Genomic DNA, 20472 nt, shown 5'->3' on the forward strand with positions numbered 1-20472 from the left:
CATTAAAATTAGAACATAAAAGATGTAAACCTGGTCAAAGAGGATCGTGCAAATGTTGTCTTGCAGCAAAAGGTACCCTTATTAGCAGTCCATAAATTAAAGCATAATATCTTACAATCCTACGTTGATATTTTATAAGAACAAATTACCAAGAACAATAGATACTTCCGGGAATTTTCAACACATGGTGGTCAGTCTAAGAAAGCAATATGTATTATTTGCTTTGCAGGAGAGTAAATACTTGGAAATAATAGACACAGATCCAGTCAAGCATAATAGTTATCATATTTCAATTTATTTCCATGTAAATTGGTTGTTACATGCTGAGTTAGTACAAAGAATTATAAAAGAGATGATTAAATGCATTGAAAAATATAGAAAAATAAGTGCAGCATATTAGACTACATGATTTTTAACTAAAAATCTTTGGATTATGAAGGCACCACTGAACTCATTTGAAATCTGGCAACAAACTCCCACAGAATACAGAACGTGCATTTCTAAGGCATATGTATGTTCAACAACATACTAATATATTTTGGTAACCACTAAATGTCAAACATTATCCATACAGGGTAGTAACACATTAATGTTTTCATTAAAAAAGAAAGATCTCTTTCCTCATTACATTACGCATTTATAGAATAGAGAGCTGTCAAATAAATTATTGCAAAGTAGTTCAAGCTAGACCTTATAACACTTGAATCATATAATCGGGGGCAAATAACCTTTAAAATGAAAGATAAATGGTAAAATTTAAGGGCATTTAATTTGCATAAATGTAATGTTAACGGTCTTTTCCTGGTTTCATATTTTATGCTTAATTTATATATGTCACTCTATTGGGTCCTTAACACTCTTATAGGTCAGTTTTAATTTTTTCGAATTTTATTTTACCAGAATAAGTAATATGGAAGTAGTTTATCATATATAAAAATAAGGTGATCTCATAAAAATAATTTAGCACAACTAGAAACATTCTAGCATCAAGATAATTTTATAGTTCCTTTGTTAATGCTTGCTTTGAAATAAATATGTATATTTTAGAATCTTGTGTGTATAAAACTAAAAGTCAACTTTGGGCTCTCAGAACTCAATTGCAAGGAATTCTTCCATGTTAATGGTCGTTGCGACCTTGGGATGCAGAAGAAGACTTAGAACAAAGAGCTTTACAGGGTGTATGGTTTGGTCTTCCTTTACTTTAAAAATAATATTAGCATTTGACACTCAAGTTATTGGCTTTAAAGTTTTATCTATTAAACTTCTAGTATAAACATAGAAATGCATTCAAATACACCTGCCCAGACAGAATTGCGTCAGCTTTAACAATAAAATAGAACAAACCACCCATTGATTAACCATAATGATTTGAAGGGCATCCATGGTCCATAATCTCTAACAAATTATAAAATTCCTGCAGTGCATGAATTTAATTATAGGCCAAAGCTACAGAGCAAAATATTGATTCAGACACAGCAAAAATATTTTTTCTTTTCTTAACTTTCCTTGACTTATGTTTACATGCCAACACCAATGGATTTCGGATGGTAAAAGCTGCCACCATTCACCATTGGGATAATTTAAATGGACAAAACAGAGTGAAATTCCTTTCTCTAAGGACATTTTCCTTCTAATTCTTACCCCCTCTTTTTCTTGGAACCATATTTGATGAGAATGAAGGTTGGCCTCACTCATTTTGATCCAAATTAGTGATGAAAAGATTGAGGCTTCCTTTGGGACAAAGACTTTTCTTTTTAGTTCATGTCAACCAAAAAAAACTGAAATTGAAATGGTAGGGTAAGTTATGAGATTCACAACATTTATTATTCCCTTTCATTTTAACGTGTTGTGCTACCTATGATTTAATGTGAAAATTAAGGGCCATGTGAACGTTTACCACACATTTGTTAGGGACCATTACATCACTTGGCAGGGAGTCGAAGTTTCATACAGATGCCCACAAAAATACCCAAATGGCCAGTCTTTAAATTTTGTTTTCACCCTACTTTTCGAATGCACTTTAAAGTGCCTGCCTCTTTGTTACACTGGCAATTTCAAGAACAGTTACCACACTTTCAAATGTAAGCATAATTATATATCTAGACCTATCTTCGAAAATGAGTTTCTTCATAAGTGTATCAAATCACCCGATAAAAATATGAACCTCTGTAATTGTATGTGATTGCAAATATATATACAAGCATGAAAATGATAATTTATTCAGGTCACCCTGGCCTGTGGTGTTTGTCAATTACCCTGCTGATTTGGTAGATTTACAGATAATCACATATCCAAGTCCTACTCTAACAAAAGAAAAACATCCTATGGAGACCTCTCTATCTATCTATCTATCTGGACAGAAGGAGATAAATGTATTATATTGATTGTATCTCTGAAACAGGAAAGTCCCAAATTACTACAGTTAATTGTATTAGAATAGGACAAAGCTATTCTACTGGTGGTATTTATTTTCTCATCTAAAAATCATATTTGTGAAAAAGTATAAAATATGCAACTTCCATATGCTCTGGCTCCAACAAAACCTAAGGTACAACAGAGACTTTCTGGGGTTGGAATGCAGAAATTTGGGCTAAGCATTTCCAATATTTGTAGTAAAGCGGACTAATTTCGAGAACTTGGTCACTGGGATACGAGTTATCTTGAAAATAATGCTGAAGACTTCCTTTCATGGAAAGATATGGAAAACAATGGATTCTAGTTTGTCATTTGTTTTTGTTTGACTTCATCTCTGTGAATTTCATATCATATTGTATAAAGAAACATTTAATCTTACTGATGTTTAATGGCCTTTTTATGTTTTTGGAGGGGAAAATGGCACATTAGCTAAGTTGTTTTTATGTATTAGTTACAGATGATGCTGGGTTTTTACAAATGGCTTGCAAATGCTCTAAATCTCTTATGACAAAGTATTTCTCAGTTTTACAAGTTAACTTACAACAAAACAGACATAAAACAACACAAAATACCGTGGCAAAGGAAATAAATTCGTATTTGCCTCTCAGTACAGAAAAAACTAAATGCATACCAATTTTTACAAAATAACTATACGATAACCTACTTACTAACAAAGATTAAGGAAATTTCCTGGTGAATCTTGACCAGTGGCTATGCGGTTATTAAGTCACATCGTACTTATAGTAGAGGTCATCTGTAGGATCTCAGCAACAAAAAAGGGTGTGCAAAATGTCAGAGTATGGCCTCTTCAGGGCAGTTGCTAAAGACAAGAGCTGTACTGTAGCAACAGGGTCTCAGACTTCACTGTGATCGCTGAGTTTGCTCAAATTCTAAAATAGGAGAGGAAGAAAAAAGGACATGTTCGACTCCTAAATTGCTACCACAATCAAAGAAAGTAGCAACTCATGCAAGCTGCCCAGCCAAGTTAAGCAGATAGACATTCTACCACACATCAGAGTACAGAGGTTTAAAGCTCCAAGTCCAAGGTCAGACTGCTGACGTCGAAACCAGCTCTCCCACTTACAAGTGGTATCACTTCCCTAGGCCTAAGTTTGCTCATTTCTAAAAACAGGTTAAATAATAGTATCTACGGGACGCCTGGGTGGCTCAGTCAGTTGGGCGTCCAACTTCAGCTCAGGTCATGATCTCACAGTTTGTGAGTTCGAGCCCCACGTCAGGCTCAGTGCTGACAGCTCAGAGCCTGGAGCTTGCCTTTGATTCTGTGTCTCCCTCTGTCTCTGCCCCTCCCCTGCTCAAGCTCTGTCTCTGTCTCAAAAATAAATAAAAACATTAAAAAAAAATAATAGTATCTACGTTCCAGATCTAATGAATTAATACAGGTAAAGCTCTTAGGATATTTCTGGAATATAATGAATATTCAATAAATGTTAGGTGTATAATAATAGTAATAATAATAATTGTGCTATTATTATTATTTTACAAATACATACTGTTCTGATTGAATATAATAGGGATGACTCTGGGAAGCACCGAATGCTGTTCTAGGGATGACGGAAAGCAAAATGATTCAAAGCTAATGAAAAATTGCAGGATGTCAGAGCTTTGGGAACAGTTCTAAAACTAACCATAAAGGCCAGCATTTGGAAGATAATTTTGACACTTCATATCATGGGAGCGCTGGACTCTGCAAATAATATTTCCAAAGATGGCAATATGAACTGAGAGGCAAGGGTATCGGAGCAGAAAAAAAGCTATAAGGCTAAGTCCAAAGTATTAGCATTCGACAGAGGTGGATTCAAATTCCCAGGATCATGGATCCTGGAAGAAGCATTTATTTTACAAGCAAGTAGAATGCACTTCATAGGTGATTCCCAAATCCTCTAAACAGTGATATTGTTAGAAGACCCAAATTATTAAACAATGTTCATGACTGATCCAAGTAAGGAATGGAAACATCCCTTTGCTGTAGCAGAGGACTCTGAGAGGGAGAAAATTGTAATAGATTTTCTATACCACTGGGGTAATAGGGTAATTAATATAAAAAAATGCAAAGCCCTTGATTCTACATTCTGATTTTTCTTATAACTCCTGAATGCCAACTTGCGTGGCTCACCTTATTTGAGTAGATGTTACTTAAAGCGGCAGATACTGATTCAAAAGAAACTGGATTCTCTGAGTCTGGGTTTCCACAGTACTTCATTGCTTTTATCAAGGAAGCTACAAGAAAACACAAGTAATGTAAAGATAGAGTAGCTGAAGGATATGTTCAATGTCAGCCAAGAATCCTCCCTTACCTGTGCAATGGGCTAATGATATTTCCACACTCCTGTTCTTACAGTCCATGTAAACCTGAAAGAATTAAAATAATGTACCCACAATTAGTTCATCATAGCAGGCAGGAAAGAAAAAGGCGGACTTAAGACAAAAGAGTATCTAGTTTAAAAGAAAAAAAAAAAAAAAAAAGCCAATATTTATGATGTCAGACCACCAGAGGGAGGCATTGTTACACAGTCAGGCATCCCCTGACAAACTTGTAAAAGAGACTGCCTTAGCCAACTAAGATTAACGCACTAGGGTATTTAACCTGTACTGCAACTAAGCTTGGCTACTTAAGTTTTCATTTAATACATGAAACATCGTTTAATAAAAATTAAAAGACCACATTTCCTTCCCTTTAAGAATGATATAAAATTGTTCTCAACCTTCTCTTATCGGAAGGACCCATTTACAAAAGTGATGAACACTGGTGACCCACTGCTTAGTTTAATATTTTACAACAATTTGTGCATATTCATGTACTCTCAGATCCCATGTATGGATGGAGAACTGAGAACCAAAATAATCGAAGGCAAATTTCATTGCCCAACTTCCATTTTTGAAAGTCCATCCAGTTGAGAGATCCTAACTAATTTGCTTGGTGTACTTTAGAGTCTTGCCTCATTCAGGTCCTAGGAAATATCAGGTCGGAACACCTTACTGAAGGCTCTCATTTTAAATTCACCCAGACCAAAGTCAGCCCATGAAACTCAGTGACAATAAATTGAGAAGTTTTAGCAACTCTAGGATGGATTTGGTTATGTAATAGAGATGTATCTTACATATAAAATATAGAAAGTTGCATTTACAACACATTATAAGAATATGCATGATATATCCAAAAATATTCCCTTATATGATTCCAGAAGTAAGCAGTTATATTTTAGAACAACTGTAGAATAATGGCGGATGTGACACTCTGAGCATGAAAAAACAAGCAAACAAACTATACATGGATTGAGACTTTGCCATTGCGTAAATGGCTCCTGTCTTTGTAAGTGAAAAGGATTAATTCAAGGTGACTGGTCAGTGTTTGACTTTTTCTGGAGCGCAGGAGGCACACACACATTGCTGCAGGTGGTTTGTTGATGTTGATAAACATAATCACTGACCTTCCCCGTGTCCTAAGCAGAAGAATAAATAGAACTTGTTCCATTTCCTTCAACCTGTATAACTCCTAGGGGAATGTTCCTACCACTGCAGCGACTAAGGAAATAATCCAGGAATGGTAGGAAGTGGGAAGACACGCAGGCATGGCTCAAGAGACTCTGCGGCTCTTTACTCTGGACCCTCTTTCAGTGGCTGACTATGAAATGATATTAGTCACAAGGATATTATTTGCATTTTAAGAAATGACTTTTCAAAATGAGAACAAATTATAAGAGCTAGAATTACTGAGAACTTATTAATTTCTAGAAACTTGGCTGTGTGCTTTCTTTGCAATACATCATTGCTAAGCTGTGCAACTTCATGAAGTGGGTATTTCTACTTCCAGTTCACAGAAAAGCAAATGCTTAGGCCCAGATCGTGCAACTAGCTATATGGCTAATATTTGGATAGGACTTATCTATCTTTAAAGCTAATGTTCTTAACATACATCATCATGTATCTATCTTTAAAGCTAATGTTCTTTTTATTTTTTAACATTTATTTATTTTTTGACAGACAAAGAAAGAGCAGGAGCAGGAGAGGGGCAGAGGGAGAGGGAGACACAGAATCCAAAACAGGCTCCAGGCTCTGAGCCGTCAGCACAGAGCCCAATGTGGGCCTTGAACTCACGAACCATGAAATCATGACCTGAGCCGAAGTCAGAGGCTTAACTGACTGAGCCACCCAGGCGCCCCCTAAAGCTAACGTTCTTAACATACATCACAATTTACTGTAACCATAATGAAATAAACTTAAGTAGTAATAAGGAAATTAAAAAAGGCGAATGGACACAAAATTGATGATGTTCTTATACACAGATGGAAGAAACCAGGCCAAGGGCAAATGGTATTTTCTGCTAATTTAAAAATAAAACGCATTGGTTGATTTGCCCCATAATTCCATTATGTAGTATTTTAAGACCATGAAGATGAATGTAAAAAAAAACAAAAACAAAAACAAACAAACAAACAAAAAACCTTTCTTAATATGTCCTGTACCAAATTATTAGGATTCCTCTGAATTCCCACTCCGTGGGAATAGGTAATCATTTCCTCCTCTTGACAAACTGTAATCCTGATGTGCAATGTCTAGAGAGAGCAGCTAATGAACATTTGAGCATATTCAAAATAAATTTAAAATACTAGTAAACAAAAACTGCACATACTGGTCTTTCCCAGTAAATGGACAATCAATCCTAATCTTGTTTTTCCCAAAATATGATCTTGGACCACTTGCCTCAGAATCACCTGTGGTTGTTTAAATAAAGATTCCTGGACCAAAACTAGGACCCAGAAGACTGCATTGTAGATGAGCACCCCCAGTGAGTCTAGTCTTCTGCACACACACTTAACAGCACGCTTCCAGACCCTGGCGACACAGAAGAAATAGAAATGCCGAACCACAAGGAGCCCCTACCCACCCCCTACCCACCTCCTCGCCCCAGTGAAGAAATATCTGTCTACAGTCCAGATTTAGATGCAGGAAAACATGACATATTCAGGTTGAACTCTATGCCAAACTGTGCAAAGATTTTATAGTCAACAACGAGAAAATAAAAGCATATTAATTAGGCAAAAGGGTGACATAACGAAAGTTGCCACTAGATTTAAGGCCTAGGATATTTAAAATGCAATTGTTGGGGCGCCTGGGTGGCGCAGTCGGTTAAGCGTCCGACTTCAGCCAGGTCACGATCTCGCGGTCCGGGAGTTCGAGCCCCACGTCGGGCTCTGGGCTGATGGCTCGGAGCCTGGAGACTGTTTCCGATTCTGTGTCTCCCTCTCTCTCTGCCCCTCCCCCGTTCATGCTCTGTCTCTCTCTGTCCCAAAAATAAATAAACGTTGAAAAAAAAATAAAATAAAATACAGTTGTTTTTGCACAATTTGTTTTCTAAATATCTGCTCATGATGAATGAAACAAAATTGTCCCATCATTTTCACAAGATGAATACACAGTGATCCAGGAGGTAACCCTGGATAATACCTTGTAGCCAGTGTGACAGTACTGGGACTACACTCTCTGACAGTCACACACTAAGCATCTTCCCCTCCCCATAGTCCCAGCCTTATCTCCATAGGAAAGCGATACTAAAGGTGATCTTTGCACTATGTTTTCGGGTTTGTGTTTTTTTTTTGTTTTTTTTTTTTTGCACTATCTTGAATTTGGAAGGTTGGACACTGCAAATTTATGTTTATAAATGAATAGAGGCACAATTACGCAACACCACGGAAAACAACCAACACCCATAATGTAAAACTGTTTGGAAACTACTGATCTTAACTCTTTAAAAGTCCATTTTTGATTTCTATGTCTTTCCCTGATAAGTAACTAATACAAGACTATCCTATCCTCCATAAATAAGTAGACGACTGACCAAAAATATACAAACAACTGTTTTCAGACGGTGAGAACAAGGAGCACAGGACTGAGTTCCCTGAAACAAAGAAACACATGAAACAAGTTCTCCAGTATCTCAGCTTTCTGCACAAAGCAGCTTCTGGGCCAGAGCACGATGGAGGCCTTAGTAAAATGCAAGAGCTTCCCTGAGCTACACAGTCAGAACTGGACTTCAGGAAGGGCTAAGTGGGTGAGATCTGTGGGGAAGAGTCGAGGAAATGAGGGAGATGAGCAGAGAAAGAGCTCCAGAAATTTTCACAGGATTTTGATTAAGTTTCTGGCAGAATACAAAGCTACCCATGGGGGAGACTAGTATGTGAGGGTAGGGAATCTCTGGGGAGCAGAACCCAGAGACAGGTAAGCTGAGCTCCAGGCCGCAGAAGCTGGGAGAAGCCTGAGGTTTGTTGAAGAACAGAGGTTTTTCTATCCTCAAGAGCCTCCCCCAACAAATTTAGGATACTGAGGGAGGGAACAAATGGAAACTAGAAGGAGCTAACTTCCCTGTTGACATAGCATTTACTCAAAAAAGTAGAGGAAAAAAAATCCAGAAGTGTCTGAGTTTTCCTTGAATTGGAAAAACTAGGTGCTCTGCCATCTGTTGGAATGTCTTGTGAGCTATGTTGATTTTGAAGAAATAAGCAGCTTTATTTTTTGCACACCAAGGTCATGGAGACACCATGAAGATCATAGGGTAGAGAAGTCAGCACCGTCATCTGATAGAATGGAGAAAAGCCTGTGCACTGGGGGCTGTTCCAGAAATCAGATATGGTATCTGGTCAAACTATACCCCCGAGGAGGGTAAGAGAAAACATCCTTCCATCACCGAGGCCACTTTCTCACAAAGGGGTCTTTTCTTTCTAGAAGCCCGAAAGCTGACTTCCCAAAATGCACTGTGCTCAGTACATCTCACACCTGCATTCTCTTCTCTCTGACTACCCCACGTGAATCCCCCACCAATACCCCCACCACCACCACCCCCGCAAACACACACACCAGAGGCTTGATGGGATCACCTGAACACAAATCTATGGCAGTGGGAGTTGTAAAGTTCTATGTTCCTTGGGGAGAATGAGTGAGATGAGTACTAAAACAAGTGGGTTCAAGACCCCAGAGCTGAGACAGTAGGTGGTGAAAACCCCCATTACTGAAGAAAAGGGAAAGAATCAGTCCAAACACAATACCTCAACAAGCATGGAGACTCCAGAATAGTCAAAAAAGGTTACTCCACTGCAATCCAGGATTAAAAAGCATTTCTCACTGGGGCATGGCTGTGAAGCTTCTTCTGTAGGAGAAACAGAGACTTGGGTTAGAGAGAATTCGAGATTTCAGCTGCAGACTTTGTTGAACCGTGGAAAGGTAACAGTGGCCTCATGTGCAACAAGACTGGTTCCAAACACTCTTCGGGTCTTTTATTCTTCAGTGAATTACTAATGACTTCTGGAATCTTTAATTTTAATTATTTGAACGTTATTTCAGGTAATTCTTACATAACTCCGAGAGGAACATGGCATAGGTTAATTACAGAGAGACACACGGAAGCTCAGCACGTTTAAGTGATTTCAAAAGAACACCTGGCAAGTCTGGGCCAACCACAGACTAGAGTCGAGGCCTCCAGGCCTTCTGAATAGCACTCTGTCCACAATATCACCCAGGCTCCTTCACGGGTATGCCCTGAGGTAGAGCCCTGTTTTGTGGTGTCTGGAGATTCATTGCTGGGGCTTGTCTCTTGGGCTTGGAAGGGATGTGTGTGAAGGACCCTAAAAATTAAGCTTGATTTGGTTCACAGTAAATCTGCCTCTCAATGTACCCGATAGGGAAAAAAATTTACGTAGAAGATCAAGACCTCTTATTTGCCGACGTCTTGATGGCCACAGTTTCCTTGTGTGAAATGACTTATTTCTAAGCAATGACAAGGTCCCTCTAAGAACTGATATGGCTCTCAGAGCAGACCGTGTGAGGTAAGATACTTCTATGGTTAGTAGGCAAAATCTATCAGATAAACTCCAATTCATTAATTATTATGAAATTCTCTGAAGAAATAAATAATTTTTTAATGTTTATTTATTTATTTTGAGAGAGGGAGAGAGAGAGACAGCACAAGTGGGGGAGGGACAGAGAGAGAGGGAGAGAGAGAATCCCAAGAAGCCTCCTCATGTGTCAACCCGACATGGGGCTCCAGCCCATAAACTGTGAGAGCATGATCTGAGCCAAAACCAAGAGTCAGATGCTTAACCGATTGAGCTGCCCAGGTGTCCCTCTGAAGAAATAAATTCTTAATTGGAATAGTTTTGCTATTTAAAATACCCATGTTTTTCCCCTAGCGCGGCTACAAAAATGTGGGAATATGGTTGTTTCTCAGCCCTGGAGGGAAGTAGAAGGGAAACTGTGTATTTTTTGAAAACTGCTGCTTAGAGGTAAAAAGAGTGTCAAACATTGAACATGTGTATATAGCAGTAATTGTTAGAAAAAAGAGAAATGCTACAAAGTTATTCAGCTATAGGATTTGTTTCCAAGTTTCAGCTTCAGATTTATATTCATATTTATTATTTGAAATGACAACTATGGAGCACGTACTATGTTTAGGAAACTTTTTGAACACAGTAGTTCAAATGTAGTTCAAACTGTAAGGTTTCAACACTGTACTGAGTGATACAAATGTCAGCAAAATACTATTCCTTTCTTCTAGAAGCTCATCCTTGAATGCCGAGGGTAGGATTGGTATATAAATGACATGACAAATGAAAAAGAATGGGAATATACAAGAAGAAGTCCCTCGAGTGATCACTCAAGGCTTCATGCAAAAGGAGCCTTGCAGGATGTATAGGATTCCAAAAAGTAAGACACACTGTGACTATTCCAACTATATGGACAGCTGTAATTAAACGCTAATGACAGTTTGAGATTTCAAACTCCTCCTTCTCCCAGGCAACCAACATATATTGAGCACCTAATGTGTGCCAGGCACTCCAGCAGTGCCTTCTGTTTTCCTGTTTCTTTCCTAGAAAGGAGGGCCAACAAGTATAGGTTTAGGCTATATACCATTGGCCCCAAATGGTAAGTTAGAACTTTAAACCTAAAAGCTACCATAATTTAGCTCTTATGGACCACTCAGTAGTAATCATTACCATTCACTCTTTGCCTAATTAAACACGGGACCTACCTCTACTAATGCAGAGGCTCTTATTTATATCCTTAGATATAATGTGCCCTGCTCATGATCAGAGATAGGAGGGGATTAAGATCACAGGAAAAAGAAAAATTCATATCCAAAGCAAAGGCAAATAGTGGAATGTTGATTGATATTTATTCCTCTTACCTCTTAGTCCCATAAATACACACGCGCGCGCACACACACACACACACACACACACACACACACATATATACACACACAGGTTGGCACTAGAATAATTGGAGTATAGATACTGCTATTTCATTTTGTTTAGAGGTACAGAGACAGAATGTCCAAAAGCATGTTAATTCATTGTTTTTCCTAAAAGAAGCTACATAAATTATTATCTACAACTATTACAGTATGGCATGAGTTCTATCATCCCCATCCCTTAGCCAGACAGACATGGCTAATCAATCACGGTATTTTTTTTTACAATTTTTATCAACTTGGTGCTTCAGGAAGCCACTGCTAGTTCACAAGAAGCTTATTTGCCAGTCTGAACTTAATACTACAATGAGAAGACAATCTATGTAGATGTTATTTAGAGGGATTGATCACTGGATCCAAACGACCAGAAAGTGATGGTAAAAGGTACAGAAAATTCTTTAAGAACCAAGTTTTTTTTTTTCTTCCCTATCCTATCACACTGAATTTCACTTGTAAACTGTACTTGTCACTATTTATATTTTCTTTTGGTTATTTTATAATTTAAGCGGTGATAGATTGTTAACTATAAAAATGTTTGGGTTGTATCAACAGCCATACAAAAATTTTCCTTCTATGGTCTCAGTCGGCTTGCTTTGTCTTTCACTTTACATCCAGTTTCCTCTTTCCTGTTCCTTTAATCAAAATATGGGCACATTTGCAGGCCATTCAAAGCAAAACAAAATAGAATAAGACAAAAGAATTGTGCCATGTAGTTGTAGATAATAATTTAAGTAAGCTATTTTAAGGGAAGCAATTCATAATGCCTTTTCCAAATAAAGAAGACATCTTTAATGGTAAGTTACCAATTCTCTCAAATGAAAATTTAAATAGAACGGACACTTCTGAAATCTTTCCAAAACAAGTGAAGTTTTCTTGTACACAGTACCCTCTCGGTTCTGCTATTGTACTGATTTTATGGCTATAACCTTGTGTTCTAAGCTTCTAAGTAAATCAACCAGTGCAATAAAAATCACATTGTCGTAGAAAAGAGTAAAGTGAATTCACAGCTAATATCCTGCCTTAAGTAAAATGAGGTAGGCTTGGAGCATGTGCAAAGGAGACAACTAATCTATACCCATGTGGGATGTGGTAAATGATGGGCTTTATCTACAAAAAACAACATTTCAGAAAGAAATTAACCATCAGGTGTGGGTGGGCAATTAACTCCAGACTGTGGAAGCAAGCTCTCTCCTGTAGAATATTCATTAACTCCTTTAATTAAAAAGTATTCATAGTTGCATAATTTAGGAGTGCTTTTCATATACTTCAAAAGGTTCTTGACAGTCTGTGAGTCACTCATAATTTTTTAAGAGAAGGAATTTTCTGTTGATATCAATTAACTATTGAGAAGCAGATTTACATCTCTAATTTTTCACAAAAAAAACAAGGAGATATGAAATATTTAGAACTGTAACATTCTCTTTGGAAAACATGTACTCATATTGTCGAGCATCTCATTTGTTCTTCACTCATTTGTTCATTCATTCATTCAAGCAATCAGTCAATACAGACATATTTTGGGCTGAGTGCTGTCCTGAGTAAGGCAAGGAGAGTGGTAAACAAGAGAGATGATGGTCCCTGCCCTCAATAGACACAACCACACCAGGAAGTCAGCCGATTGAATCAGTAATTTGAAATTTTCTGAAGGCTGGAAAAATCACGCAGAAAGTGTTAAGGACATAGAGGACTGACCTGGTGTGGTAGACAGAATCATGCCCTCCAAAGATGTGCATATCTTAATCCCCAGAACCTGTAAACATGTTGTTACATGGCAAAAGGAATTCTATTGATTTGATTAAGTTAAGGACCTTAAGATAGGGAGATTAACCTAGGTCATCCGGGGGGGCACAATGTAATCACAAGGGTCCTTAGGAGAGGGAGACAGGAGGGTGGGAATCAGAGAAGCTGTGGTGATGAAAGAAGAGGTCAAAGAGAAATCTGACAATGCCACACGGCTGGTTGGAAAATGGAGGAAGGGGCCAGGAGTCATGGAGTGCAGATGGCCTCCAGAAGTTGGAAAAGGCAAGGAAATAAATGGATTCTCCTCTAAAGCCTCCAGGAAGAATACAACCCTGACAAAGATTTGATTTTCTCCTGTGGGATTCATTTCAGTCTCTGTCTTTTAAGACTATAAATGTGTGTTGTTTTAAGCCACTAAGTTTGTGGTAATTTGTGACAGAAGCAATAGAAAATCAGTGTACCTGGGTTGCTGCTTTGGGGAGTGAGGAGAGGTGGTGGGTGAGGGCAGGGAATTTGTTTTAGACTTCGGGATCCGTGAGAGCAGAAATCATGCCTGCTTTCTTCACCCTTGAACACGCAGCACTGGTCATTGTGCCCGGGACTTAATAGATGTTCAGTAAGTACAAGAAACATGGGCTGAGGCAACAGAACATTAACTAATTAACTCAGGAATGAGAGAACAGAACACATGAGGGGAGATCTGGAGGAGGAGGTGAAGGTAAAGCTGGCAAACCATAGCATGAAGAGAGATGTGCGCAGGAGTGCCTCTGGGGCGTTCCCAAGTGACTACAATGCTTTGGGGACACAGTCTACACATGGTAACAGAAGATTTCTTCACATTTGAGCAATTTGTGTTTTCATTCAGATAAATATGGTGCTTGCCATCTTATAATTTATGTAGCTTGTTTCATATATTTTGATTATTCAATCATGTGCTCAACAACAAATCTTCCCCTTCTGTGTAAATTACTGGGGGAGGGCATAGATTTTTTAATTCTCCCCCCTGTTTCCCACTCCCTTGCTCAGCTTTGTCTCTCTTTGGTTTAGTTACTTCCAGATTTATTTAGCATTCCCGCAAACCCACTGGACGTCTCCTGGACGTCTTATATTCCCCACTCTCCAAAGTAAAGTTACCTTCCCTTTTCACTCCCCACCCCCTCAGGTTCCACATCCTCCCAGTGTGAGAGAGACAAAGCTTCAGAGTCATTGTTTTGCCCTCTCCCCTCCTCCAACACCCAAACAGTGCCAGCAGTGTTCATGACAGGCTGAACTCTCTTTCAAATTCATCCTCTCCCTCTATTGTCATAACCTTGTGACCATCAGCACTCTCCCTGCAGACTGCTTTCAGACCAGTCTCTCCTGTCCCAGCTTCGAGCATCCCTTCTTATATGCATGCCCACTGGCAACAGGGACCCAAGTCCCGCCTCTGTCCCTAACTGCACAATTCAGAACAAGTTAATTATCCCTTATGGGCCCCAACTTATTCATCAGTAACATGTAGAGTATCCTATCACCTATTTGAAAGTGGAAGTGTAGTATTTACTAATTACCTATTTCAGAGTTATAAAGAGGACTGTCCTTTGAAAACTATCAAATGCTATACAGATATTGCCTATCCTTACAATTTTCATTCACTGACCAAGTGTTCATTGAACACAGAAGGATAATGCAATGAAAAGTTAAAATGTATTTCTTGCCTTAAACATCTAGTTAGAAGGAAAATATGCAGAAAAAGAACAAACTCTATAACCACTTAAGTCAATATGTGACTGAGTGAAGCATGTGGTATCTCTGCTTTTCTATTACTATGATCTCCATTTCACAGCTGAAGATACTGAATTCCAGGCTGTGCTGACAGCACGTTCCCCTGTATGGGTCTGGTTGACTTCTTTTTATACTTAATGGGATTGCCAAGCAGTGTGTCCTTCAATTTTCTTTTTACTTTTCCGTTAAATCTTGAAGACAGTATAAGGTCTGGATTGGCAGATCGAGGAGATAGTTCTGTTCAGGAGAATCCAAATAAAGGCTCAGAGCCAGGGATGACCGAATTAGATACCGGGGGGCCGTGAGTTGATTTATCTAACTTGGATAGAGGATTTGTGTAATGTGGAATGAAAGAGAAAGCAGTATAAGAAGATAAGAAAGGGCTTTAGGTGCCCTAAAGGGCTGAGGAGGGGGCACTGGGCCTACAGAAGGGAAACTTCACGATTAATCATGTGACAGACTTTCAAGTAAAGGTGATTTAAGATTCATCTGTCATTACACGACAGAATAAAGTCAGGACGGCAATTACCTCTCAGCTTGCATGTCAACACCAAGCATTCACAGTAGCTTCCCACAGCCCTGTGTGGAAAAGTTCTCAGGCAACCCTGGCTCATAGGAGGAAGCGTCTTGACCTATTAGTTCTGTCTGAGGTGAGCATGGGACACTGGGTATTTTCTATCCATGGATTAAAACCCAGACTATCTCATGGCAGGAAAAAAAAATTCTAATTCATTTTGAACATGATTAAGGACAGAATCAGAGTTGCAGAGGTGAAAATTTAAAGGTAATAAAACCAAGAGTTATAGATTTTAGTAATTAATTAAAGCCCAGGGAGGTGGGGCACCTGGGTGACTCAATCAGTTAAGCATCGGGCTCTTCATTTCAGCTCAGGTCATGATGATCTCATGGTTCCAGAGATCGGAACTTGGAGCCCAGTGCAGGGCTCAAACTGACAGCACAGAGCCTGCTTGGGATTCTCTCTCTCTCTCTGCCCCTCCCCCAAAATAAATAAACAACAACAAAAAATAAAGCACAGGGAGGGGAGGGCAGGATGGTGTTTCTGAACAAGGAGAAATAGGAGGACTGAGGATACTCTGGAGTGTCAGAGGACAGAAGGAGGACGCTTGAAGAAACATTCTGATCAACTAGTTCTGACTATTACAGAAGGGACACAACAAAAGTGATGGTGCCCATCAGCTGCTGCTCTGTGGAAAATGGGCCTGGCCTAGTGAGGCAGAGGTGACAACACTCTTAAAAGTTTCCAGGGGCACCTGGATGGCTCAGTCAGTTGAGCGTCCGGCTCAGGTCATGATCTCGTGGTTTGTGGGGTTGAGCCTGGCTTTGGGCTCTGTGCTGACAGCGCGGAGCCTGGAGCCTGCTTCGGATTCTGTTCTCCCTCTCTCTCTGCCTGTCCCCCGTTCATGTTCTCTCTCTCTCTTTCTCTCTCTCTCTCTCAAAAATTTTTTGAGAATTTTTTTTAAAGTTTCCAGATAAGCAGGAGAATAAGACATTCAATAAATGATCATTAAATAAGTACTATACCAGTATTATGTAGGCATTCTTTGAGAACATGAGGCAGGATGAAGTACATTTACCACAAAAAGTTAGAAAAGACCAGGGGTGCCTGGGTGGCTCAGTTGATTAAGTGTCCAACTTCAGCTCAGGTCATGATCTCATGGTTTGTGAGTTCAAGCCCCGCCATCAGGCTCTGTGCTGACAGCTCAGAGCCTGGAGCCTGCTTCAGATCTGTGTCTCCCTCTCTCTCTGCTCCTCCCTTGCTCTCACTCTGTCTCTCTCTCTCTCTCTCTCTCTCAAAAATAAACAGTAAAAAATTAAAAAAAAAAAAAAAGAGACCAGAGAAGCTGACATCTGAGCTACATCTATGTTGATATGGGGTCAATGCCATTGATTCATATATTTATATAACATTTATTTTATTCCATTCAGTATGTTATATATTCATTCAGAATATATTCTATATGGTAATATAATAAACATTATAATATGTTATCCTCTTATATAAACATTCTACATGTTCTTTTGCCATTGTACTCTTAATGGATATTTCAGTTGTTTCTAGATTTGGGGAATTATAAAGAAAGCCTATCCTTCTTTATACAACCTTGTATATGTTAATACAAATATTAACAGATTCCTTTTCCTATTGTCTTTAGAAGTACAAAAATTAATATGTCAGCATCTTCTGTTTTTTGAGTTTATGTAAAAGGACTTGGAATTTTATGGAATTGTTCTTTTTTACCCTACTACATTTTATATAAGACATTCAATTTCCTTTATTGTATACCAAATAATAAGTATATCAAATAAAAATTCAAATGCATAATACACCACAATTTCTGTGTTTATCTGCTACCTATTCTGGAAATATGGGTTGGTTTCAGGTTTGGACAGTTACAAATACTACTGTTGTGAATATTCTTGTTTTTGTAATTTGCTGTCTACAAGCTCTCATTTCTTCAGGTTGTCTGAGTAGGAGTGGAATTGGTGGTCAGAGGGTAGGTATATCTTTAACTTTACACAATTTTGCCAAACTGTTTTCCAAGGCAGTTGTCATAGTTTACACCCCCACCAGCATTGTGGGAGACTTTTTGTGCTACATCCTCAGGAACCCTTGGCATCCTCATACTTTTAAATGTTTACCAATAAACCACATAGATATATACGCACATATACATGTATATATTAGTGGATAAATGCAAATTAAATCCCCTATTTCTCCAGTAATTACTGCGAATGACAGTCAAGCATTTTCTTACATGTTTACTGGTAAATTTGAAAATGGCTGTTCACGTATTTTACCCATTTCTATTGGGTCGTCTACCTTTCGTTATTCATTGATTTGTAGAGGAGTGCAGCCCTTTGTCCACATTATGTGTTCTACCTATTCTTCCACTCTGGCTTATCTTCTCATGCTTTATATGGTGGCTTTCGTCGAACAAAAACTTAAAAATAATCTAGTAAAGCTTAATGGTCATTTTCTTTATGCTTAATGCTTTGCATTTCTTGTGTATTTTCTCCTATCTTCTCCTCTAAATTTATATTTTGTCTACCACTCTTAGGACTTTGATTCACTGGCTACTGACATGGAGATATGGTGTGTGAATTACAGTGAATGATTTCATTCATTATAGGTACACAATTGCCTCATCATTGTATATTAGCAAGACTATCCCTTCCCTACTGCTCTGCAATGCCATTTTGTCACAAATCAAACATCAATAAGTGTGAGATTTTTCTACCCTTCTGGGCCCTCTCCTTTGTCCTATCGATCTGTTAATTTATCTTGGAACCAGTACCACACTGCATTGATTATTAGAGCTTTATAACGTATCTTGAGAGTTAAGAAAACGTTCTCTCATACACTTCACATATTTCACGAGTGTCTTGCCTATTCTTGGCCTTTTGAGTTTCCAAACAAAATTTAGAATAAGCTTGTCGATTGCCATTTAAGTGTCCTAGTGGAATTTTAATAGAAATTACATTTATATTTATAAATAAATTCAACATAAATAAAACTGACATCTCTTCAATATTAAGCATTCTAATGGACATTGTAATTTGCTTCTATTTATTAATAAACAGCATTTACTTAAGTATTGTGAGTATTTTTAATACCCTGTAACAAAGTTTACACTTTTCGTTCTGGGTAGGCATACACATCTTTACTTAAAATTTACTTCTACAAGAAAGCAGGAGGTGAGATAGAGGGAGGAAGATGAAGAAGGGAAGGAGGAGAAGAGGAAGGGAGAGGAGAAAGAGGAGCTGGGGAGGAGAAAGAAAATGGAGGAAGGAGAAAGACAGAAGTAGACATAAGAGGAGGGTGGGGAGAAGGGCAGAAAAGGAGGAGGAGGAGCAGAGAGAGAAGGAAATGAGGAGGACAGCAGAGGGAGGTCCAGTGGCAGGAAGAGGAGAGAGGACCTATTCTCTGGTCTATATTCAAGTCAGAACACTTTAATTTTTTTTTTAAGCTAACTCACCATTGCAGTTGCCATTGGATAGAGAATTGAGCAACGTGTTTTGTTCACACTGAAATGAAAATAAATATAAGGAAGAATAACATTATAAAAATTCATTTCTGTCCCTGAAAACAGCACATTTTTCTTTTCTCCATAAATAACAAAAAACTAGGCTCTGATAATATTTTCCATTAGTCTTTTTTTTTTCAGAATGATAAATACAACAAAACTGAAATAATAAAATAATCCATGGTTCTAAGTATTTATTAACTTGGTAGATAATTTATGTTACCAAGTCAGACTATCTTGTTTAGAACATTTTCTGCAAGACTAAGTTTGTTTTGATTTTTGATCAAATTAAACGTTTGCATGTGTTTTCGTGTAGTGTATCCAATCAGAAATTAACCTCATTAACACGACATTCCCTAACAGAGAGGCATTGACCATATATTCCATATTATATTAGAGTTAACTGTTCACCGGCAGCTCCATGAAAATGCCTGAGAAACATTATTGATCTATGGAAATGCTGGAAAATGAAAATAATCCTTTATTCTACAATTAAAGTTCTTTGAAATTGTCAATAATTGATACCTCTAATGAGATCGCATGCTACCTACTTCTCAAAAGATTTATTGTCATTATTGTTGTTGATGATGATGACGATGATAGAAGTTGACATTTTTGACTACCTACTATATACCAAGGACTTTATGTTAATTATTTAATCCTCAGAACAATCCTATGGAGTTGCTAATCTCATTTTCCATAGGAGGGAGCTAAAGATTGCAAAGGTTAAATAACTTGACCAAAGTCACAAAGTGAGAGAGAACCTGGGCTAAAACCAAAGCTCCTACCTTTCCGTTCAGAACCTCAGGCTCCCAACCACTACATTCTACTGCTTGTCACGCGAAATCCATTTCTTCCTCAAGGCTGACTAGAGAATATCTATTTTCTCTTCTTGATACCCAGAGGTGCAGCTCATATACTTTAACTCTGGCTCTGACAGTTATCAGCTATATTTCCCCCAGGTATTTTACAGTTCTGAGTCCCAATCTCCCTTTTTTGTAACATTCACGTAATGCCACTTACATCATGGGGCTGGTGATGATTAAGTAACAGCCTAATTAAAAGGACTAGCCTCTGAGAGACATTCAAAGAATGTGAGTTTCCTTTCCCTGCTCTTATTTTTAATCCTGTCTGAAATCTGTGCAAAAGAATTTCAAGTAATTTATGTAGATACTCCACCCTCAGAGAGGTGAAGCCTAACTCCACACTCTTTAACTGTGGGCTGCACATAGCAATTTGCTTCCA

At 38.3% G+C, this 20472-nt stretch overlaps 1 protein-coding gene across 5 annotated transcripts in view; it reads right to left on the reverse strand.

Annotated features, from left to right (window-relative positions):
* Positions 1-273: 273 nt before the first annotated feature.
* Positions 274-20472, reverse strand: part of SLC26A7 (solute carrier family 26 member 7) — a 155017-nt gene continuing 134818 nt past the window's right edge. For all 5 annotated transcript variants that reach the window (XM_053208544.1, XM_027064252.2, XM_053208545.1 and 2 more), the window contains 5 exons: positions 19180-19228; positions 9477-9577; positions 4731-4785; positions 4550-4653; positions 274-3305 (listed from right to left, as the gene is read on the reverse strand). In XM_053208544.1, coding sequence (XP_053064519.1) covers positions 3270-3305; positions 4550-4653; positions 4731-4785; positions 9477-9577; positions 19180-19228 — 345 coding nt within the window. In that variant the 3' untranslated portion in view covers positions 274-3269. The remainder of the gene's footprint in view (positions 3306-4549; positions 4654-4730; positions 4786-9476; positions 9578-19179; positions 19229-20472) is intronic.

Source organism: Acinonyx jubatus, chromosome F2, assembly GCF_027475565.1.
Source record: "Acinonyx jubatus isolate Ajub_Pintada_27869175 chromosome F2, VMU_Ajub_asm_v1.0, whole genome shotgun sequence".
Taxonomy (NCBI): Eukaryota; Metazoa; Chordata; class Mammalia; order Carnivora; family Felidae; genus Acinonyx; species Acinonyx jubatus.